This window comes from Phocoena sinus, chromosome 20 (assembly GCF_008692025.1).
Source record: "Phocoena sinus isolate mPhoSin1 chromosome 20, mPhoSin1.pri, whole genome shotgun sequence".
NCBI classification, from domain to species: Eukaryota; Metazoa; Chordata; class Mammalia; order Artiodactyla; family Phocoenidae; genus Phocoena; species Phocoena sinus.
The window spans coordinates 44,729,123-44,752,926 of record NC_045782.1 but is presented as its reverse complement, the minus strand read 5'-3'; the positions used below and the strand labels follow the sequence as shown (position 1 = coordinate 44,752,926).

The 23,804-nt window shown below is 41.8% G+C and overlaps 2 protein-coding genes and 1 pseudogene across 10 annotated transcripts in view; 2 read left to right on the top strand and 1 right to left on the bottom strand.

Annotated features, from left to right (window-relative positions):
- The window catches only part of MILR1 (mast cell immunoglobulin like receptor 1), a 31,086-nt gene extending 11,640 nt beyond the window's left edge, over positions 1-19,446 (bottom strand). The window contains exons 1-6 of one of the 8 annotated variants that reach the window (XR_004347403.1): positions 19,121-19,445; positions 13,381-13,641; positions 8,532-8,816; positions 8,324-8,413; positions 6,792-6,905; positions 525-614 (exon numbers count right to left, since the gene is read on the bottom strand). Coding sequence is in view for 6 of the 8 variants with exons in the window: in XM_032616033.1 (XP_032471924.1) it covers positions 319-614; positions 6,792-6,905; positions 8,324-8,413; positions 8,532-8,816; positions 13,381-13,641; positions 19,121-19,208 (1,134 nt within the window). In the remaining 2 variants the exon portion in view is untranslated. Of the gene's footprint in view, positions 1-2; positions 615-6,791; positions 6,906-8,323; positions 8,414-8,531; positions 8,817-13,380; positions 13,642-19,120 lie in introns of those variants that run through there. The other 7 variants (XM_032616035.1, XM_032616034.1, XM_032616033.1 and 4 more) reach the window with 7 other exon arrangements.
- Positions 6,988-23,804, top strand: part of PECAM1 (platelet and endothelial cell adhesion molecule 1) — a 101,746-nt gene continuing 84,929 nt past the window's right edge. The window contains exons 1-3 of one of the 2 annotated variants that reach the window (XM_032616024.1): positions 6,988-8,441; positions 15,646-15,729; positions 19,157-19,242. Coding sequence is in view for 1 of the 2 variants with exons in the window: in XM_032616021.1 (XP_032471912.1) it covers positions 19,207-19,242 (36 nt within the window). In the remaining variant the exon portion in view is untranslated. Of the gene's footprint in view, positions 8,442-15,645; positions 15,730-19,156; positions 19,243-23,804 lie in introns of those variants that run through there. The other variant, XM_032616021.1, reaches the window with a different exon arrangement.
- Positions 22,944-23,504, top strand: LOC116745362 (annotated as a pseudogene).

The following is a 23,804-nucleotide window of genomic DNA, read 5'->3' as shown; positions in this document are numbered from 1 at the left end:
AGTGGGAATGATATAAATTGGGAGTTAGTGGCGTTTGTACCAGACAGGGCAGGTAAATTGCTTAGCACCGTGCCTGGCACATGGCTGGCCCTCAGTCAGCGTTGGCTGGGATTGTTCTCATTGTTGACCAAGGTCCTGGGTCTGTTTACTATAAAGCAACAAATGATGCCAGCCTTAAGAGGTGATCATCAAAGAGATTGGAACACAGTGTGGATCATTCTGAACTGATAGAAAAAAATCTCCAAGATACGTTGTTAAGTGAAAAAATCAAGGTGTAGAATGACATATCTATGACATGCTACCATTGCTACCATTTATTTAGATGCTAACATACACATAAAATATCTGTGGAAGGATTTTAAAATTGGTTAATGCCCCTGGCAAGTGAGATAGGGTGTCAGGATGGGAGGGAGACACTATACTCTGCTTCTGCAATTTTTTACACATGTGTCTGTACGACCTTAAAAAATTTTTTAAAGCCAAAAACCCCAAACCAACCAAAATCACCAACAAAGTTCTCTTACCTGCTTGATTTTTACAGATATTTGTATATATTCCATCTTCCATGGGTGTATTTCCATAGACTCTGGGTGCATTATCTTTCATAGCTTTTCCTATATAAATTGGTGCAGAATCATTAAATTAAACTACTTTGGCCACAGGAGGGGAATTCCCCAGAGTTCTGAAAGAATGACCTGCTCCAATGGCCTAAACTGTTGTCTATTAAAGGAAAACCATAGACTCAGCAAGGAGTCCATAGCATCTGCTTCTCTAAGGCAGGAACCTTTCTGATTTATTTTCTTGGGTCTGCAAATAACATCCTTTGCCTATCAGATTATGCTTGAGATGGCCAGAGACACCTTTTCTTTCCTTCGCTGAAAAGAATAGGCTGTAAAAAGCTTTGTAATATCTGTGATAGTAAATTACCCAGCTGACTTCCATTTAGTCCTGGCCAGTACTCAAGAATATTAATTCCACTTTTGTAAGACCCTGCGCTTTTTGTAGGAAGAGGAGACATGTTTTTTAAAAGTATGAGATGCAATAAATTTAAGAGGATTGAAATCATATCAAGCATCCTTTCTGATCACAACAGTATGAGACTAGAAATCACCTACAATAAAAACACTGCAAAAAACACAAACACCTGGAGGATAAACAATATGCTACTAAACAACCAATGAGTCACTGAAGAAATTAAAGAGGAAATTAAAAAAATACCTGGAAACAAATGAAAATGGAAGCACAACCATCCAAAATCTAAGGGACCCAGCAAAAGCCGTTCTAAGAGAGAAGTTTATTGCAGTACAATCCTAGCTCAGGAAACAAGAAAAATCACAAATAAACAACCTAACTTTACACCTGAAGGAAATAGAAAAAGAAGAAAAGTTAGTAGAAGGAAAGAAATAATAAAGATCAGAGTAGGAATAAGTGAAATAGAGACTAAAAGAAAACAATAGAAAAGATTGATGAAACTAAGAACTGGTTCTATGAAAAGCCAAACAAAACTGATACACCTTTAGCTAGGTTCATCAAGAAAATAGCTCAAAATAAATAAAGTCAGAAATGAAAGAAGTTAAAACTGACACCACAGAAATACAAAGGGCTGTAAGAGATTACTACAAACAATTATACACCAATAAAATAGAAAACCTAGAAGAAATGGATAAATTCCTAAAATGTACAATCTCCTAAGACTCAATCAGGAAGAAATAGAAAATATGAAGAGACCAATTACCATTCAATATGAAATTGAATCAGTAATCAAAAAACTCTCAACAAACAGAAGTCCCAGACCAGATGGTTTCACAGGTGAATTCTACAAAATGTTGAAGAGGAAGGAACACTTTCAAACTCATTCTATGAGGCCAGTATCACCCTGATATCAAAACCAGACAAAGACACCAGAGAAAAAGAAAATTACAGGCCAGGGCTTCCCTGGTGGCACAGTGGTTGAGACTGCCTGCCGATGCAGGGGACGCAGGTTTGTGCCCCGGTCCGGGAAGATCCCACATGCCGCGGAGCGGCTAGGCCCGTGAGCCATGGCCGCTGAGCCTGCGCGTCCGGAGGCTGTGCTCCACAACGGGAGAGGCCACAACAGTGAGAGGCCCACGTACCACACACACAAAAAAAATTACAGGCCAATATAACTGATGAACATAGATGCAAAAAGCTTCAAGAAAATATTAGCAAACCAAATTCAACAATATATTGAAAGGATCATACACCATGATCAAGTGAGATTTATCCCAGAGATAGAAGGATGTTTCAATATCCGCAAATCAACGTGATACACCACATTAACAAATTGCTTAACAATTATATGATCATCTCAATAGATGCAGAAAAAGATTTGGACAAAATTCAACATCAATTTACGGTAAAAACTGTCAACGTGGATATAGAGGGAACATACCTCAACATAATAAAGACCATATATAACAAGCCCATGGCTAACATTATACTCAGTAATGAAAAGCTGAAAGCATTTCCTCTAAGATCAGGAACAAGACAAGGATGCTCACTCTTGCCACTTTTATTGAAAATAGTATTGGTAGTCCTAGCCATAGCAATCAGACAAGAAGAAGAAAAAAAGGAATCCAAATTGGAAAGAAAAAAGTAAAACTGTCACTGTTTGCAGATGACATGATACTATATATAGAAAATCCTAAAGATGCCACCAAAGAATTAGAACTATTAGAACAAATAAGTGAATTCAGTAAAGTTGCAGGATACAAAATTAATATACAGAAATCAGTTGCATTTCTATACACCAAAAATGAACTATCTGAAAGAGAAATTAAGAAAACAATCCTATTTGTAATTGCACCAAAAAGAATAAAATACCTAGGAATAAATCTAACCAAGGAGGTAAAAGACCTGTACTTGGAAAACTATAAGACACTGATGAAAGAAATTGAACACAACACAAACAAATGGAAAGATATACCATGCTCACAGATTGGAAGAATTAATATTGTAAATGACTGTACTCCCCAAGGCAATCTACAGGTTCAGTGCAATCCTTGTCAAATTAGCAATGGGATTTTTCACAGAATTAGGACAAATTATTCTAACATTTGCATGGAAACACAAAAGACCTCAAATAACCAAAACAACCCTGAGAAAGAACAAAGCTGGAGGTATCATGCTCTCTAATTTCAAACTGTACTACAGAGGTACAATAATCAAAGCAGTATGGGACTGGCACAGAAAACAGACACATAGATCAGTGAAACAGACTAGAGTGCCCAGAAATGAACCCATGCTTATATGATCAATTAATTTACAACAAAGGAGGTAAGAATATACAATTGGGAACAACAACACAGTAAATGGCATTGGGAAAACTGGACAGCCCCATGCAAAAGAATCAACTGGCCTACTTTCTCACACCATCTACAAAAATAAACTCAAAATGGATTAAAGACCTAAATGTAAGATCCGAAACCATAAAACACCCAGAAGAAAACATAGGTAGTATGCTCTTTGACATTGCTCTTAGCAGTATTTTTTTGGCTCTGTCTCCTCAGGCAAGGGAAGCAAAAGCAAAAATAAACAAATGGGACTACATCAAACTTGCACAGTGAAGGAGATTATCAACAAAACAGAAAAGCAGCCTACTGAATGGGAGAAGATATTTGCAAATGATATGTCTGATAAGGGGTTAATATCCAAAATGTACAAAGAATTCATGCAACTCAACATCAAAAAACCAAACCCAATTTAAAAACAGGCAGGGAGTTCCCTGGTGGTCCAGTGGGTAAGAATGTGCTCCCAATGCAGGGGGCCTGGGTTCAATCCCTGACGGGGAACTAGATCCTGCATGCATGGCGCAACTAAGAGTTCAGATGCCACAACTAAGAGCCCGCATGCTGCAACTAAAAGATCCCACATGCCGCAACTAAGACCTGGTGTGGCCAAAAACAAACAAGTAAATAAATATTTTTTTTAATTACCCCATTAAAAAAAATAAAAAGTAAAAACAGGCAGAGGAACTGTATAGACATTTTCCAAAGAGGACATACAGATGGCCAACAGGCACATGAAAAGATGCTCAACATCACTAAATCATCAGGGAAATGCAAATGAAAACCTCAATGAGATATCACCTCACACCGGTCAGAACGGCTACCATCAAAAAGATAACTAACAAGTGTTGGCAAGGATGTGGAGTAAAGGAAACCCTCATGCACTGTTGGTGGGAATGTAAATTGCTGCAGCCAATATGGAAAACAATATGGAGGTTTCTCAAAAAATTAAAAATATGATCCAGCAATTCCACTTCTGGATATTTTTCTGAAGAAAACAAAACACTAATTTTAAAAGATACATGCACCCCTGTGTTCATTACAGCATTATTTACAACAAACAGCCAAGCTATGGAAGCAATCTAAGTGTCTGTTGATAGATGAATGGATAAAGAATATGTGGTATGTGGTACACACACAATGGACTATTACTCAGCCAAAATGAAGAATGAAATCTTGCCACTTGTGACAACATAGATGCACCTAGAGGGTATTATGCTAAGTGAAGTGAGTCAGACAGAGAAAGACAAATACTGTATGATTTCACTTATATGTGGAATCTGGAAAACAAAACAAATGAACAAACAACAAAAAACAGACACATAGATACAGAGAACAAACAGGTGGTTGCCACAGAGGTGGGGGGTGAATGAAATAAGTGAGAGAGATTAAGAAGTATAAACTTCAAGTTACAAAATAAATGTCAGGGACTTCCCTGGTGGTGCAGTGGTTAAGACTCTGTGCTCCCAATTCAGGGGGCCCGGGTTTGATCCCTGGTCAGGGAACTAGATCCCACATGCATGCCACAACTACAAGTTTGCATGCCACAACTAACGAGCCCACGTGCCACAACTAAGGAGCCCAGGTACCAGAACTAAGGAGTCCGCCTGCTGCAACTAAGACCCAGTGCAACCAAAATAAATAACTAAATAAATATATACAAAATAAATGAGTCACAGGGATGAAATGTACAGCATGGGAAATATAGTCAATAATATTGTAATAGCTTTGTAACAAGACTTATCATGGTGGTCATTTTGTAATGTATAGAAATTCGAAGCACTATGTTGTGCACCTGAAACTAACATAGTGTTGTAGGTTAATTATACTTCAATTTTAAAATGCTTTACATTACAAAAAAAAATTTTTTTAATGTATGAGATGTATACATTTTGACATCTGTTTTCAAGTTTCCTGTCAACTGGGTCCTGGATTTCTGTGAATTAGGACTTTAGAGATGGAAGAAGGCCAAGAGCCTAACATGTATCACTTAGTTCTCTCCCCAGGTCTGACAGTATCTCCCATGGCCCCATTTTACAGGTCAGAACGCTGAGGCTCAGGCAGGTGAAGGAGCCCACTCAATGCCCCGAAGCTCACTGGCAGGTGTCGGTCCTGAGACACAAACTGTCTTTTGTGTAAATCTCAATATTCCTCCGTAGTAGTGTGCCAAATGAAAAGGCCACTTTGAAATCTTAACTAGAGGTCATAAGGCGTGAATTATGAAACGTAGTAAATGAGGTTTAATGCAGCACTTAAGGTGGAGCAGAGAGAATGAGGCTCTTTTTGTCTTCATGTACTGAGCTTCCTCCGAGTGGCAGACCCAGTGAGGACACTGAAAACTACAAAGCAAAGCTCTGGCAGTCTGAACCCACTACGTCATTTGCAGGCTTTGTGCAAAATGAAAATGCAGGGCCTCTTGTTTAAAAATTATTGAGATTTGTACACCCACGTTCAAAGCAGCACTACTCACAATAGCCAAAATGTGGAAGAAATCCAAGAGTTCATTGATGGGTGAACGGGTAAACAAAGTGTTTGTGTGTGTGTGTGTGTATGTACACATATGTGCGTGTGTATATATATGTGTGTGAATATATATGTGTGTGTATATATATATATATATATATTAAAAAAATGGAATATTATTCAGCTTTTTAAATGAAGGAAAAAAATTTTTTGGGCCCCACCGCATGGCTTGTGGGATCTTAGTTCCCTAACCACAGATCAAACCCGTGCTCCCTGAAGTGGAAGCGTGGAGTTTTAACCCCTGAACCTCCAGGGAAGTCCTGAAATGAAGGAAATTCTGACACATATACAACAGCGATGAACTTTGAGGACATTGTGTTAAATGAAATAAGCCAGTTGCAAAAGGACAAATACTGTATGATTCCACCTATATGAGGTTTCTAAAGTAGTCAAATTCATAGACAGAAAGTAGAATGGTGTTTGCCAGGGGCTGGGAGGAGAGAGAAATAAATGGGGAGTTACTGTTTAATGGGTACAGAGCTTCAGTTTTTGCAAGATGAAAAAGTGGATGGCTGGTGTTGGTTGCACAGGAATGTGAATGTACTTAATGCCACTGAATATATACTTAACAATGGCCAACAGGGTAAATTTTATTGTTATGCATATTTTACCACAATTAAAAAATAATATGAAAAAAATTTTTTTATTGTATTACGAATTTCAAGACAGTGACAGCAGAGCATTAAACTGTCTCCTTAGCACGGGGCCCTGTGTGACTGCACAGGTCACACACCCACAAGCAGTCTAAATAGGGGAGTCTTTACCAGAGAAAAGAGAACTGTGCTATGTGTGAACCGTTCAGGAAGTCGTTCATTACCTTCTCCTTTTGCATCTTTTCCTTCTCTTCTCATTTTCTTCACATCCCATTTCTGATTCCCCTTTCCCTTCCTCCTTGCCCTCACCCTGCTGTCTGTATCCAAAACCCAGGGAAAACAATGGCAAAGCTCCTAAGGAACTTACTTGCTTTGTACTTTGGTAGCATCCAAAATGCCAGAATTAGGATTATTACTATTAGTACCAGAAGCAGAAACCCCAGGAGCAGTAGCTGCAGGCAGAAAGGACAGCTCTCTCCTCCTGGAAGAAGACAGCATTCACTGGTCACTGCACAGCCTTCTTTTCCAATGATATTGAATTGTGAAATGTTCTGGAAAGGGTGATCACGACTGTCTCCCAGGTTAACCAATGTACCCTGAACCCTGAATCCCTGCCCTGCAACTTGAGAGGTAACTTGTTAGTGAGGTTCTTAAGGTTCATACCAAGTCCATCTTCCACAAGGGGTCATACACAAGGAAGAAAAAGCAGCACAGCATTTAACAGACAGATGTTGGCTACGTTGTTAGGGTTATAAGCCTGAGAACAGCCTGGCCATTTATTGGGCAAAGGTTTTAGTCATGTCGGCATGATTTATGTCACCCAAATACCTGCCACTTATTGAGTGTTAATTATATGCAGTCATTGTGTTAAGCATTTTACATGCATTACCTTACTTTTCTCATTGGTATTACTCCCATTTTACAATTAAGTAGAGTAAGACTCAGAGAGGTTAAGTGACTTTCCTAAAGTCACACAGCTAGTGAATTGAAGGCTGTGATTTGTAGGCAAAAGCCTGACTCTGGAGCCTGACTCCAACAGGTTGCCTCACTTGTTAGAACTTACTGAACACCCAGGTGTGGGCTCTAATCTTCTGAGGATGAGGCCACATGAGGTGTTCAATGCCCAATTGTGCCTGCTACCTTTGCTAACCTAATTTTTGTTCTATCCTCCTACCTCGACCAATGTCCCTTCATAAGGCCAGATTTAAATCTAAAATTCTCAGACTCCTCAGAGTTCTGCACTGGAACATGACAGTATGGGGAGAGCCAGCCCCAGCCCTAGCCTGGCCCCTTTCCACCCAGGCTCTGACATGCACCCTAAGGAGCCTGACATGCTTGTGGACACCCCCAGCCTGCATGGCCAAATGCCATCCCCCCACTCCCCACAAACAACTCCCTTGGTGTGGGCCCTGGAATGTTCACATCCTTACCATGGTCCACCCTTGGGAGGATGAGCTGGGAAGGAGACTTGTGCAGGCCCTGGAAGGTGGGTTCTGATCTGATTGGGTAGGGAATTCAGGTCTAGGAACCTAGAGTAAGGTATAAAAATGTGGGGGTATAGGGTCCAGGCAGACAAATCCCCATGGCTTATAGGAAGCTTATGGGAAGACACATGGCTAAGAAGCACCAGAGCAGTGCCTTCCAAAACACAAGGTTGGGACAGGAGCCATTCTTGCCTCAAGGAAAGCGTGGCACTGGAAGTCTAGACTCACCAAGCATTAAACAGCCAAGCAGGTAAGTACACGTGTTGGAAGTGAATTTAAAAAATGATTTTAAAAAAGCAAAAGAAAATCAAGAGACCCAGCAGCTTCAAGAAAGATGCAAATTCTAATGTGACTGCTTAGAACCTGAGCAGTGAAAAGTCAAAACAGGAAGCAGGGTCAAGTCAGGAAGTCTTACTATTGATACAAGGTCCCTTCCTGCACCACTTTCCAGGCTTTTCTTTGGTTCCTTTATGGCAGAAAGCAACCCCATCAGAACGTGTGGACCCTACAGAAGGAAAAGCATTTGGAAGCAGGTGGGCAAAGTGGGAAATGGGAGGGCAGAGGAGTAGCTGGTTTCTGGAAGTAAATCCAGATCCTGTTGAAAGAGTTCAGGTCGCCTTTACCTGTTGAGGGTATGGTGATGAGTTGACTGTATTTTGCATGGTCAGGCAATCTGTTTTTAGCTTCACACCTATACTCTTTCCCTTCTCCAGTGTTATTCTTGGTTAAGTTAAATTCAGCAGGCTCCCTTACATTCTTGGAGATAACTGGTGATATGGCCATGTTTTTTTCAAAGAAAGTATAATTGATGGGCAGAGAGCCGTTGAATGAGATGCAGCGTAGCATTATGTGTCTGTCTGTTTTTGTTTGAACAACACTGATGTTCAGCACTGGTGCAGTCACTGGATCTAGAAAAATAAAGTGCATGTTAAACAGATAAGCAGATTGGGTTCACTCACTCAGTCCACAAACATGGATGGGAGCCCTACTCTATTCCCAGCTGTTAACCCAAAGATGGATGACACCCCTCTTGAGAAGTCAAGCTGCTCACAAGAAGCTCCATCAGGAAGGATCAGTGGGTATGTGGTTAATGCCATGCCTCGTGGCATGAACCAGGTTCCGAGAAAGCCAGAGGGTGGAGGACGTCTCTGCTTTGAGGAATCAGAGCGCAAACTTGCCTTTCATCAGAATTCACAATTTGTTTGTGGCTGATAGTATAATTTTGTCAAAGATCCAGCTCCAAGTATGTAGTTGAGAGGTGCTTTTATTCCCAATCATTGTAAGATTGCAGTGGGTTTTTTTTAAATCAAAGAAATCTAAAAATAGCATCTTTTCTAACTGTATTGTCATTTATAGAATTCGGCTGTACAATTGTCTTTCACTTCCTCCCGAAAGAAGGAAGTAATCCGATAAATAGAGTCAAGGGAAATTCTTGACCAGAAATGAGTGGGTCTGGTAAGCTCTGTAAGATCATACCCTATATAATAAATTATATAGCTGGATAGTGGGAGAATCCAGCTATATAATTTATTATATAATTCATTAATAAAACAGTATTATAGGGAAAGGAAAGATAATTGTTAAGTATCCCTCATGTGTCAGGGTCACTACCCACATTATCTTGTTTCACTTCACAACAGTACTATAAGGTGGACAGCATCATGCCCATTGCACAGTTGAGCCAACTGTGATTCAGAGGCCACAGAGCTAGTAAATGGCAGAGCCAGGGCCAAATCCCAAGCATATGCGTTTGTTTTTAATAACATTGTGCCAATTTAACAATTTGGTGCAGAAACAATGAAATATGTTTCATTGTTTAAGTCAAATCAAAGAAAGTAATTTAAAGTCTTGTTGCTCCATCCCTCCCCTGAGCAGGAATCCCTGTGGCAGTATCCTTGACAGAATGGCACCCAGTGATGGTGGCCTCAAAGAGCAACTTTGTTTGGGAATAGCATAAAGAGGATGTTTTTCCTATGGAACTGAAATCTACCTCCTGTAATTTTCAGGAAGGAGGAAATGAAACATTCATGAAGAAGCAGAGAGCATGGATTTCTCTCTGAGATAAGATGATTCAAACTAGAAGTACACTTCCCTGAGAGTTTGTAAAAGGACTGGTAAAGTGTATCACAGCATCACAGTGATCAAGGGAAGGGAGTGGTGACTCTTCAATAAATTAGTTATATTTTTTAAATTAAAGGAGTATTTTAATGGGACTTCCCTGGTGGCGCATTGGTTAAGAATCTGCCTGCCAATGCAGGGGACAAGGGTTCAAGCCCTGGTCCAGGAAGATCGCACATTACGTGGAGCAACTAAGCCCGTGCGCCACAACTACTGAGCCTGCGCTCTAGAGCCCGCAAGCCACAACTACTGAGCTCGCGTGCCACAACTGCTGAAGCCCGCACGCCACAATTACTGAAGCCTGTGCACTCTAGGGCCAGCGTGCTGCAACTACTGAAGCCCACATGCCGAGAGCCCATGCTTTGCAACAAGAGAAGCCACAGCAATGAGAAGCCTGCACGCTGCAGCAAAGACCCAGTGCAGCCGAAAATCAATCAATCAGTCAATCAATCAAGGGGTCCTTTAAGGCTCATTCAGTTGCCACCTTCCCCAGAAAACTTTTCCTTAGTCCTCCAGGCGGAACTTCTCCCTCTTCCTCTGCTTCCTGTAGCACTTGATCCCATCCTCTTAATACTTTTCTACTTCTTATTACATGATCCACTTGGATGTCTCCTGGTCACCTCAAACATAACCTGTTTGAAACTGAACTCTAGTTAATCTGCTAGTTAGTGAGTCAATTGGTAGGTAGATAAACATATGTTAAAATCCTGTTCTTTTTTAAAATGTTTTTATTCATTCAATCATTTATTTTCATTGTGCTAAGAACAGTTAACATGAGATCTACCTTCTTAACAAATGTTTAAGTGCACAGAACAGCACTGTTAACTATAGTCACAGTGTTGTACAGCAGGATCTCTAGAACGTACTCGTCTTGCATAACCAAAACTTTATACCCATTGAACAACAACTTCCATTTTTGCCCATCTCAGTAAACGACACCACTCCTTATCAGCTGATCACACTTGACATCTGGAAGTCATTCTTGATTCCTTCCTCACCTTTACTACCTGTGATTCCGAATCTAATCAATCAGCAAGTCCTGTTGTTTCCTTCTCCAAAATATATTTTGAATCCATCCACTTCTCTCCATCTCTATCATTGTTTGTCTGCTGGATGACGGCAGAAGCCTCCCAACGGATCCCCAACCTCTACCCTTGCCCTGCCCCACCCAGGATGAATTAACATTGAAGGTGATAAATTGGGCCTGATAAAGAGGCCTGACTTGGCTCCCCCTCCCTTTCCAGTCTCACCTGGGGTCACACTCCCCTCATCAGACCTCCAGCCATACCAGTGTCCTATTAGGTCCTTCCCAACAGCCAAGTTCTTTCCTAAGTTGGAGCCACCAGCACAGGTTATTGTCCATTGACTAGAGCCTTTTTTCCCTGTCTCTTCACATAGCTAACCCCTTCTCATCCTTCAGGGCTCTTCTTAAATGCCATCCCTGTAGCAAGGCCTTCCCTAACTACCCTATCTAAGGAGGTCACTCCCCGATCCCCAACCTTTCTCCATCACTGTGCCAGTTTCTTTTTCTTTATAACAATCCACACAGTTTGTGATTATGAATTTATTTGGGTACTTGGGTTTTATGCTTCCCCAAATAGACTGTAAGCTCCACCAAGGCAGGAACTAATATATATCCAGGGCTCGGCACATCGGGGATATCATTAAATATTTGATGAGTGAATCAGTGATTCATGAATTTGTGTTCACGGCTCACATCCCTTACTGGGTTGGGGATAAGATCATGTCCTAGGCATCATCGAAACCCTGGCAGCATCCAACACAATTACTTGCATGGGGTCGTCATTCAGTAGGTATTTATTAATCTGACGTAAATGAAGATGATGCAGGTTTTTATAATCTATTTTAAAAGTTCTACAGGATGGTATAATTACTGTAACGCATTGTAAGAAACTTGTGCATTTGCTCTGAAGGCAGGATGTGGGAAGATTGTATACATATCTGTGGGATGGAAGCTCAGGAAATGAAGACTTGGGGCTTTTTAAATCAATTGATTTAAGGCTTCAGCCTTGCACAGGAAGCTAGTGGTACACAGGTCCCCTGATGCCCATTCTGTTGCTCTTTCTGCAAAACCACGCTGCCCAGTCCAGCAGGAATCTGACCACCAGAGAATATTATCAGCCAGGGTACTGCCCTCACATCATCCACTACATCCCAGACCATGTTTGCATGGTCTTCGTCTTTTTACATTTCGTTTACAATTATGGCTTCCATTGAGTTTGTGTTCAAATTTGTCCTAAGATGGTTGGCTCTAATCCAGAGCCCACGGTATCCCTTCAAGTCTTACGCAGAAATTTGCATCTGTCACATGTCTCAGGGAAAGTATCCACTGCTATCATTAGATTGTTAAAATGGTTATAACCTAAAAAGCTGAGAACCGTTGATCTAGAGCAGAGGCGTCCAGTGGAACTTTCTGTGGTGATGGAAATGTTCTGTGTCTGTGTTGTCTAATACAGCAGCCACCCCACATCTGTGGCTCTTGAGCACTTGAAATGTGACTAATGAGACTGAGGAAATGAATTTTTTAATTTCAAGTAATTTTAATTAACTTGAATTTAAACAAATAAAACATGTGGCTAGTGGCTACCATACTGGAGAGCACAGACCCAGAGAATCACTCAAAGATTCAATCAGTAAGTCAGGGCTTCTCTGTTTGGAAGACTCCAGGTACATATATTACCTGGAAACACTCTCTCCTTCTCCCAGGAGTCCACTATCAAGGTCACCTTCATGGATGAGGCCATTAATGCTAGGTTGTGAAAGGCTTGGGGTGGGAAGATGGGAGTTCTCTGGTGGCCTAGTGGTTAGGATCCTGGGCTTTCACTGCCGTGGCCCAGGTTCAGTCCCTGGTCGGGGAACTGAGATCCTGCAGTATATCCTGCATGTCGTGGCCAAAAGAATGTGGTTGGGCAGGAAGAGTGCAGGCTGATGGCCATTGCAAAGGGAAGAAGGTAGAAAAAGCCTGGGACTCTGGAGACCCTTGCCACAGGGTCCAACGTTGATTCTAAGACTTCTTATTTGAATCTTAAGAGAAAAAGTCTTTTTTTACCTACACAATGAGAATCCTAGAGTAAAGCATCTAGAAAAGATCTCAACAACTTTTCAAATTGTTGATGTAAGACTTTTTGCCTTGGGCCATCAGCATGTTATTATCTGAAACAGCCAGAAGTATTTGGAGAGAAAGTGAAATGGAATTATTAAGAAAAAAGATCTCAGTGACATACTTGCCAGGCTCTTGAGGGAGTGTTAACAAGCAGAACAGAGAGCCCATCCTAGAACAGGAAAGAATCCCTCCAAATCACAGGGCCGCTGAGTAACAAGCACTCTACTTACCGACAAATGTGAAGTTGAACTCACGACTGTATTTTGAACAGTTAGAAACTTGGGCTTTGCATTTGTAGGGGCCCAAGTCACGGGCTTCTGAGATTGTTAGGTTAAAAGTCATGGGTCCATTCTGGATGCTCAGGCATTTCTCACCCCGAAACAAAAAATAGGTGATCCGCAGTGATTTGTTCTGGTTGAAACAAGATAGAGATACATTCTGACCCCTCATGACTGCATCTGTTTGTGAGTTCAAATTTGGAGAAGGGAATTCTGGAAAGCAAAATAACACAAGAGAAAGTCCTTGTTACCATCCATCAATAATAACTCAGTGGTTGTCTACCCACATTTCGTGGGTCAAGGTGGTGGAGACCCTCTGTGTCTGGTGAACTTCCCAAAGGTAGGGGACATTTCTTCCCTGCACAGCCAGGCTGGACAGTGTGTGAGGAAACCTCAGTGCCTACAGAGGCCTCTCCCAGTGAGAGACGGGTAGCCTTACCAAGCTGTTTTGTGCTGGTTAGTAACTGACTGGTCACCAGTACCAGACAAAGCCACTCTGTGACCATATTAGAGCAAGACAAAGACAAGATGACTCCATAATCATGTCTGAACACAGATGAAGACACGAACATGGTCCAAAACACAAAAATGGCCAAGTATCCCTCTAAACAATATGACTGACTGCTGCTTCTTGATCAGTCAGAGCTTTTGCCTTGCACTGCTCTTCTTCTCTTTTAGATGAGAATTATTAGGATTCCCAGCCATATCATTATTTCCACTTCCTAAAAGAATCCAATTCAGAGTAAAGCCTGCTGCCTTGAATCTTCCTCCAAGTTACCTAACGCAAATCTTACTGTAAGATGCCCTCTTGCTTACTCCATGGTATGCATTTTCTCTTAAAACTCAACTTGGTTCAACTACACATGTGTCCCTGGTGATCTTTGGCTGGAGGACGTTAATAGTTTGTACCTCTAAAAGATAAGGACTCTGGTAAAAATAACAATACCATTATCACACCTAAAAATTAACAATATTTTAAAAATATCATCAGATATCTAGTGTTCTAATTCCCCCAATTGTCTGATTTTTCTTTTAGAATCCATAATCGTCTATTGTAGTTAGTTGCTATGTTTCTTATGACTTTTTTCATCTGTAGACCTTTCTGTCTCTTTTCTTTCCCCCTGCACTTTGTTTTTGTTTTTTTTAAATAAATTTATTTATTTTATTTTTGGCTGCATTGGGTCTTTGTTGCTGCGTGCGGGCTTTCTCTAGTTGCCGCGAGCAGGGCTACTCTTCGTTGTGGTACACGGGCTTCTCATTGTGGTGGCTTCTCGTTGTGGAGCATGGGCTCTCGGCGCACGGGCTTTAGTAGTTGTGCGTGGGCTCAGTAGTGGCTTGTCGGCTCTAGAGCACAGGCTCAGTAGTTGTGGTGCACGGGCCTAGCTGCTCCGTGGCATGTGGGATCTTCCCGGACCATGGCTCGAACCCGTGTCCCCTGCATTGGCAGGCAGATTCTTAACCACTGCACCACCAGGGATGCCCTTTATTTGTTGAAGATAGCAAGTTGTTTGCTCTGAAGTGTTTTCCATGGTCTGGATTTCATTAATTACATTCCATGCTGTCCTTTCCATATTCTTCTGTCTCCTGTCAGAGGCTTGATGAAATTCAGATTAGCTTTTATTTAGCAAGAATGCAGCATAGGGGGTAGGGTGTACTTCTATTAGGAGACACAGAATGTCTGGCTGTCTCTCTTTTTGTTTGTTAGCAGACTTTGATGATAATTACCCAGAAAGCATTATTTCGTTAGAGGTTGCAAAATGGTGATATACCAATTCTATTTTTCCTTCTTCATTTGTCATCCGTAATTATCTGAAGAGAAATACCCTTGTCAACTCTTTGGTTACACTGAGGTACAGGTTGCATAGAAAACGGAGGATAGGGGACCCTGGTGGTCCAGTGGTTAAGACTCTGTGCTTCCAATGCAGGGGGTGCGGTTCGTTCCCTGGTCAGGGAACTAAGATACCACATCCCGCGGCCAAAAAGAAGAAAAAAGAAAAGGGAGGATAAATACTTGGTTCTCTTCTGTTACTGACCAATTTTGAAAATAATGAGTTGGTTTCCTAGCATCTTGTAACAATGAGATATTTCCCTTTATTGTTATTATTTTTTGTTTAAGAATCATTATGAACTCATAGATTTAAATGTATTCGATGTGTCTCAACCCACAGCCCATTACGATTATTTTATTCTTATTGTCTCTTTTTTTTTTGGCTATAGGGAGCATCTGCACACTGCCTTCTGCCTTCACAGCTGTGAACTGCTCCATGCCTCATTGAACCAATTTCTCAGCCCTGAGAATAGGTCAGTTTTGTTAAGCAGCTGTGTCTCATTTTAGGAGGCGGTGTTGGGGGTGGGGTCCCGCCAAAGTGAGGCCTTTGTAAGGGCAAAGCCATCAGCGTTTAATGGGAGGTACTTCTGTAGAAACAAAGGAAAAGCCAACTGTCCAGCCTGGTCTGAGTCCAGAGGGTGGTCAGCTGGGGGGACTTCCAGGAGGGTGGTCTCCGTGCCTCCCTGTATGGGGGAGGGGCAAGGGCAGGTGGTGGCAGTTCTGCTGCTTTTCCTGGGTCGCAGTGGGAATGTGGCCGTGGCGTTGGGTGAACTCTGAGCAGCCCCCACCCCGGCATTACCGAGGTTGTCCACATGTAATCTGTGTGATTTCTCTGAAGTTTATACTAAGTTGTCAAGCTTCAGCTTGTAGGGAAGTTTTCGTTTTTCGTGATTCCAGGTCAGAAGTGTAGGAGAGAAATTGGAAATGTTAACTGCTGACAACGAGACGTGGCCGTTCGACACCCCACAGGGTGTGCTGTACTTTTACTGAAGCAGAGCTCTCCCTACAATCACCCCCATTTTTTTTTTTTTTTTTTGCCGTACGTAGGCCTCTCACTGTTGTGGCCTCTCCCGTTGCGGAGCATAGGCTCCAGACTCGCAGGCTCAGCGGCCATGGCTCACGGGCCCAGTCGCTCCGTGGCATGTGGGATCTTCCCGGACCGGGGCACAAACCCGTGTCCCCTGCATTGGCAGGCGGACTCTCAACCACTGCGCCACCAGGGAAGCCCCCCACCCCCATTCTTAATAGAGATAATTGAAGATTAATTAGTTTGCAAAATCAGTCTGGTCTCATTAAACTTGGCCTGATTATTGATATCAGTGCAGCAAGAGTAGATTGAACATGTAGGTCTTTTAAGTCTGCTTTGCTGGAACTTTTATAAGGAATTCCAGATTAGACTTTTAATAGCCTCTTGAGGCTAAGAAGCCAAGTCAGCAACTTGTCACAAGACTGTACCTTCAGTACCCATGAATTTGGGTGAATTCCTCTCTTCTCGATGTCCCCAAGACATCCTGAGACCCCTGGACCTGCTAAGAAGTGACCTTTACTCACTTGTGAGTGAAAAAAAAAGAGGAATATAGGGAAATTTTTTTATATCACCTGCTTGGAAAAAGTCTTCCAAGTAAGACACATGAAATAGCCATAAAGAAAAGACTGAGAAAAAATAACATTCCTAAAACTTTAAACTCCTCTATGGCAAAATTAAGAGGTGTAAAAGGCTAGAAGAAAATACTTAAAACATAAACGAAAGCATAGTATTCTTTTTATATACATAAACCAACAGCAAATTAATAAGAAAAAGATAATCAAATAAATGGGCAAATAATCTGAATATGTAATTCCCAAAAGAAGAAATAGTGCTGGGGCTGAGGGATGGCTTGGGTGGAGGAGGGGTTTAGACCCCTCTAAAATGCCAAAACCTCCCTCCTTCTCTTTGATCTGGACGGTTAATACTTTCTCAGCCTTATGTAAGCTCAGCTTCAAGATGAGACCTTGCCTCTCTTTCCAACCAGATAGCCATCCCTAAATGTCCTTTATATGGGTGTACTAGAGCTTTCACAGTCAACAGACATGAAAAAGAAGCTCAACTTTATGAGTGATGAGGCAACCACGAATTAAAACAACATGGAGGGCTTCCCTGGTAGCGCAGTGGTTAAGAATCTGCCTGCCAGTGCAAAGGACACGGGTTCGAGCCCTGGCCCAGGACTATCCCACATGCTGTGGAGCAACTAAGCCCGTGCACCACAACTACTGAGTCTGCGCTCTAGAGCCTGCAAGCCGCAACTACTGAGCCCATGTGCCACAACTACTGAAGCCCACACCCCTAGAGCCCGTGCTCCACAAGAGAAGCCATGACAATGAGAAGCCCACACACCTCAAGGAAGAGTAGCCCCCGCTCACCGCAACTAGAGAAAGCTCACGCACAGCAACGAAGACCCAACACAGCCAAAAATAAATTAATTAATTCTTAAAAAAACAACATGGAGATATTATTTTGTACTCATCAGAGTGACACATTAAAAAACTGACTGTATCCACTGTTTGAGAGGGTGGGAAACTCACACTTACCCATGTGCGTGGTCAGTGTTGGTGACCATGCACCAGTTCAGCGTGTGGGGAGGGCAACTTAGCAGTATCTGTAACAATTCAAATGGACATGCCCTTGGACCCAGCCATTTCACTTCTAGGATTTTATCCTACATGAACTCTCACACACTCATGTGTCCACAAAGCATGTTGTATACAGTGATGTTTACTGCAGTATTGTTTCTATTACAAAGAAAAAAAATGGAACAACCAGTAAGGGGGTGATGGTTCAATGAATTAGGCCGTGGGACTTCCCTGATGGCACAGTGGCTAAGACTCCGCACTCCCAGTGCAGGGCGTCTGGGTTCGATCCCTGCTCAGGGAACTAGATCACATGCATGCCGCAAGTAACAGTTCGCGTGCCACAACTGAGGAGCCCGCAAGCTGCAACCAAGACCTGGCACAACCTAATTAATTAATTACTTTAAAAGATATTAAAAATTATTTTTAAAAAATGAATTATGGCTGAGTCCTATTATGAATTGCCATGCAGCTGTTGAAAAGAAAGGAACTAAATCTAAATGTTCCTCTTAGAAAGATGTCTGGGATATATTGTTAATTTTAAAAAGGACAGGTCACAGAAGAGTTTGTTTACTATGATATTGAAACAAAAAGGACTGTTAATAGTGATTGCTTCTGGAAGTGGAGAGGGGAGAGGGATTGAGGGGATATAACAGAACTTTCACATTTTATAGTATAGTAACAACAACGACCTGAGCTAGCATTTGTTGATGGTTCCTCATACACTCTGCTCTGTGCTGAGGCACATGGCTTGTCTCAGTTCCCACAACAACCCTCCCAGGGAAGTGCTTTTATTTTCCCCACTTCACAGAGGATAGAAATTAAGCTTTAAGTGGTTTCCTCGTGCGTGCGGGCTGCCAGCTGGATAACGGTAGAACCAGGGTTAGAACCACGACAGCCTAGCTCTATGGTGATAAACTGCCTCCCAGGATATATTTTTAGTGTTGCTTGACTTATTTTACAACAATTATGTGTTGATTTTTCTAATTAAAAAACAACAACAGAGAAAGAAGGAACCATTACGTTGTAAAAAAAAAAAATCTCAATATTTTGTCTCTGAGTCTCAGGAAAGATTCTCCAACTCCCTTGCTAAAATCACTTCATTTTAAACAGTAGGTCATAGAAACGACTCTCCCTTTGGCTGTTCATCAGAAAGCACCGAAAAACCTGTTCATGAACGCGCATGATTTAAAGCTGACAGTCTCACGGTTTTGGTGAAAACAGCTTTAGTACAAGAGAGAAGTAAATGAAACTTACCATTTGTTTTTCTCATTCTTTCACAATCCAGTGCAGCCTTCTGAACTGAAAGAGAGAAAAGGAACATAAGAAAACTCTTTTTCCACATGTTGTTTTGGTTTGGAGATTCAAGCTTCAAAATGGTAAGTGAGCCTTATACTTGACAGCAGGAAAAATGCCCCCAAAGAACAGTCTGTTCAAATGGCCCCCACGTTCTCCTAAATGAAATCGGGGAGGAGGGCAAAGGAGGCTTGGTGAGTCACATAGAGAACTTCCTCCTTTTTTTTTTTTTTTTTTTTTTGGTACGCGAGCCTGTCACTGTTGTGGCCTCTCCCGTCGCGGAGCACAGGCTCCAGACGCGCAGGCTCAGTGGCCATGGCTTACGGGCCCAGCCGCTCTGCAGCATGTGGGATCTTCCCGGACCGAGGCACGAACCCGCGTCCCCTGCATCGGCAGGGGGACTCTCAACCACTGCGCCACCAGGGAAGCCCAAGAACTTCCTCCTTTTTGACCAAATTAAAGAAATGGGAGTTGCATGGACAAGGCTGACATAAGATGACTGGTTGATGTGACCCTGTGCTCCTCTGTGAGCTCTTGTAGGCAGAGAGAGATGTGACAGGTTGCCTCTAATTCAGGCTGGCAGGGAAGCTGGACAGTGGGAAAAAGAAAAAGTATTGTCTTTATGCAAACCCACCCAATCGTCTCTTTCTAGATATGGCCTGTGTCCAAAGGAATTTAGTGGAAGTTTGGTTTAGTCTTGGGAAGCAATACTGACTGTGTAGAGAGACACGGAAACATGGCAGCAGAAATGCCTGATTGTGTTAAATGCTGGCTTCTAGGCCCCACTCCAGGCTTACTGGGGATGAAACCTGGGACTCTGAATTTTCACAAAGGCCCAAGTGGTCTCAGGGTCTCTAAATCACAACCCTGAAGTAACTAGTGATTCACTTCTCTGCAGTCCAGAATTCTCCTGACTCTGCGAAGTGGATGCAGAGGTGGATGCATGTTTTTGCTGTCGCCAGCCTGAAGTGGGGAGTGGGAAGGGGTGAGGGGTTCCCGAGTAGTGGGAGCTGTGATCAGGCTGGGCCACTTGGGTTACTGGTTCTTTTCTTTTTTTTTAATTATTGTTTTTAAATTTTTTGACCTCTCTGCACGGCTTGTGGGATCTTTGTTCCCCTGACCAGGGATTAAACCCGGCCCTCCACAGTGAAAGTGAGGAGTCCTAACCACTAGACCACCAGGGAATCCCGGGTTACTGATTCTTGTTGCCACTGAGGGTTGGCCCTGTAGGTATGTTGCATTCCTGTGGACAGTTGCCCTCTCTGTGGGGGACACAGAGGTGCAGGTTCTTTCAGATCATCCAACCTCCAGTATTAACTCACTCCTAGTGCTCCTTTCTCGGGCTCCCCAGGTCCAGCCCGTGGTGGTCAGTCATTCCCAACCTCACACCTGGCCACTACTGGGGGTCTGAGCAGAGCCAGGACCTGCGGCCTTCACCCCCACTTCCTCCCTGTCTGGCTGCCACTGTCTGGAAGCAAATCATCTTATTTAGCCTTCAGTTCATAAAAGGCCTTTATTTCTTTCTGACAGTAAAAGTTACTTCTCAGGCACCCACTCTTCTAACAAAGATGGCACTCAGTGCTTGACGGTGACTTCATACGGTGATATTGGTGGCAATTTCTTTCACTAAAGAACCCCGCAAGTTTAATCTCTGGTGGGATGACCCTTAACACCAGAATTTCTGCTAAAGGGAATCAGAGGTTTCGTTTTTGACATTTCCCAGGAGTATCTCATCCATCCTGGCCTGAGCAGAGGGTGGAGCTGGGTTACCGAGAACTGTCATGCCCAGAAGATGGGGGGTCTTTAGAAAAGCTGACGTGTCTGGGGCATTTCTGTGTGTGGAACTTTCAGCTGGCACAGGAAGCCTGCAGACCACAGCTTGGATACAAAGACAGCAAAGGAAACCAGAAGAAGTGCTACTTAGAGCTGTTAGTAAACGTTGCTAGGAGTACCTTAGCAAGGCCCCGGAAAAGGATCATAGTCTGTCAAAGATTACACAACAAATCAGCTATGAAGTCTCAAGTGGAAAAAGACAAAGTTCATCCATGGACCTGGCACATTCCTTAAGGCCCAAATCATGGCAAATCCACATTGTTATGGTCCACAATAATTCACCATATTGATAAGCTTGATAACAAGAAATATAGTCAAACAAACGGTAAGGTTAGGCTTTCTGTTGTCTAAGAGCTTTACACTGATAATCTCATTTAATCCTTATGAAACCTCTATGAAGTGTGCAGAGATATTATTAAAAATGTCACAACCAGTAGAGTAATATATATGTCAATGCATGGATCAGATATTTAAAAATATATTCCACCACCCCTGGTTTATCTCTAAATAAACTAAGATGTTATAAAACTACTCAACAAGTGATATAAGTTTTTGAGCAAATCTTTAATAAATTATTCTAATAATTTCCAAAATTTTGTTGATTTTTAGAAATAGTTGGTATGGTGTTTTGAAACAGGGCTCACGTTCCAGGATGATTGGACATGGGGAACTGCCTTGAATTTTTCCAGTGAATTCCTTGAAACTGGTGGCCATTGGATAATGTGTAATCTCGATAAATTGAGAATTTCTCTTCACACCGGTTGTTCCTGGTGTTGAATCCTCAACTCCTGATGAACAAAAACAATGATAAAATTTTTAAGTATTCCAGCCCTTATAATGTTGTTTGAAATTTTTCTATATCCAAAATTTCTGTTATCTTATATTTCTAAATCACAAAAAATCATTTAATCCATTGGTTTAATTTCACTTATCCTTCCACAGAACTTTACAAATGCCATTTAGTAGTGTCAGGATTCTATAAATTTAAATGACTTTAGAATTCATTTTCACTTTTGCCCTCAAATAATAAATGTATTTTTATATAATTTATTTTAAAGTATTATATTTTCTCTTGGAATTGATACTTTATTTTGTTTTGTTACAAGAAGTCATGCCATATTTCTTCATTGTTATAGCATCTTCCACTTCTCTTTCATTTATCAAACTAACCTTGTAAATCTGAAAGTATTAAAATCTCCACATGATAATAAAACTATAGATTTATAATTTAAAAAATTCCACATGAAAAGATGTTCAACGTCACTAATCATCAGGGAAATGAAAATCAAAACCACAATAAGATATCTCCTCACACCTGTCAGAATGGCCATCATCAAAAGGACAACAAATAACAAGTGTTGGCAAGGATGTGGAGAAAAGGGAACCCTCATGTACTGTTGGTGAGAATGTAAATTGCTGCAGCCACTATGGGAAACAGTATGGAGGGTCCTCAAAAAACTAAAATAGAACTGTCATACAATTCAGCAATTCCACTTCTGGGTATTTTTCCGAAGAAAACAAAATAATAATTCAAAAAGATATAGGCACCCTTATATTCATTGCAGCATTATTACAACAACCAAGCTACAGAAACAACCTAACCCGTCCATAGACAGTTGAATGGGTAAAGAAGATGTGATGTATATACACAATGGAATATTACTTGGCCATAAAAAAGAATGAAATCCTGCTGTTTGCGACAAACTGGATGGACCTAGAGGGTATTATGCTAAGTGAAATAAGTCAGACAGAGAAAGACAAATACCATATTATCTCACTTATAGAATATAATATTACAAGCCAATTATACTTTAATTTAAAAATATAAATAAATAAAAGTATTAAAATTTCTGTTAGAATATCCCTAATTAAGCATAAAACTCCCTAAAATGTTTCCTTTTCCAAAGATTTTACCATTTCCGTTAAAATGAACAGGCTTCATAGTTTCCAGACTGCGGCTGTAGCACTGCAAGTTCTCCATAAGGTCCAATGGCCTTCCAGTTTTCATTGTCTCAGTTCCCAAGTCTTGAGATATATTACTTAATTCTCTCTGATGTTTATTTGATGAAAGAAGGTAAATTAAAAGTTTGTCAGGCTTCTTCCTCTTCCAGGGATGGTATTTAGAGGCATTCAGGATGATCCAGCATTTGACATGCCGTCATAGGCTGTTCCATGATACAGCCTCTAACAAAACCAGGCTGTCCCGAACCCCTGGTAACAGAGTTGTTTACCTTTATACCAAGAAGCTTGAGAAAGCACCAAAATTCGCATGTGGTGTGCCCAGGCTGACTTCGAGGAGTTCGTGCCATGAGACCTAAAGTTCTTATGAGGTTGTCTAAAACAAAAAAACATGTCAGCCGGGCCTGTGGTGGTTCCATGTGTGCTAAATGTGTCCGTGACAGGATCAAGCGCGCTTTCCTCATTGAGGAGCGGAAAATCATTGTGAAAGTGTTGAAAGCACAAGCATGGAGTCAGAAAGCTAAATTTTAAAAATGAAGCTTTGGGACTTCCCTGGTGGCTCAGTGGTTAAGAATCCACCTGCCAATGCAGGGGACACAGGTTCGATCCCTGATCTGGAAGATCCCAGATGCCGCGGAGCAACTAAGCCCGTGTGCCACAACTACTGAGCCCGCGTGCCTACAGCTTCATGCTCCACAAGAAGAGAAGCCACCGCAATGAGAAGCCTGCGCACCGCAACGAAGAGTAGTCCCCTCTGGCCGCAACTAGAGAAAGCCTGAGCGTAGCAACGAAGACCCAAAGCAGCCAAAAATAAATTAAAATTACAAAAAAAGAAGCTTTTTTGAGTATGAAA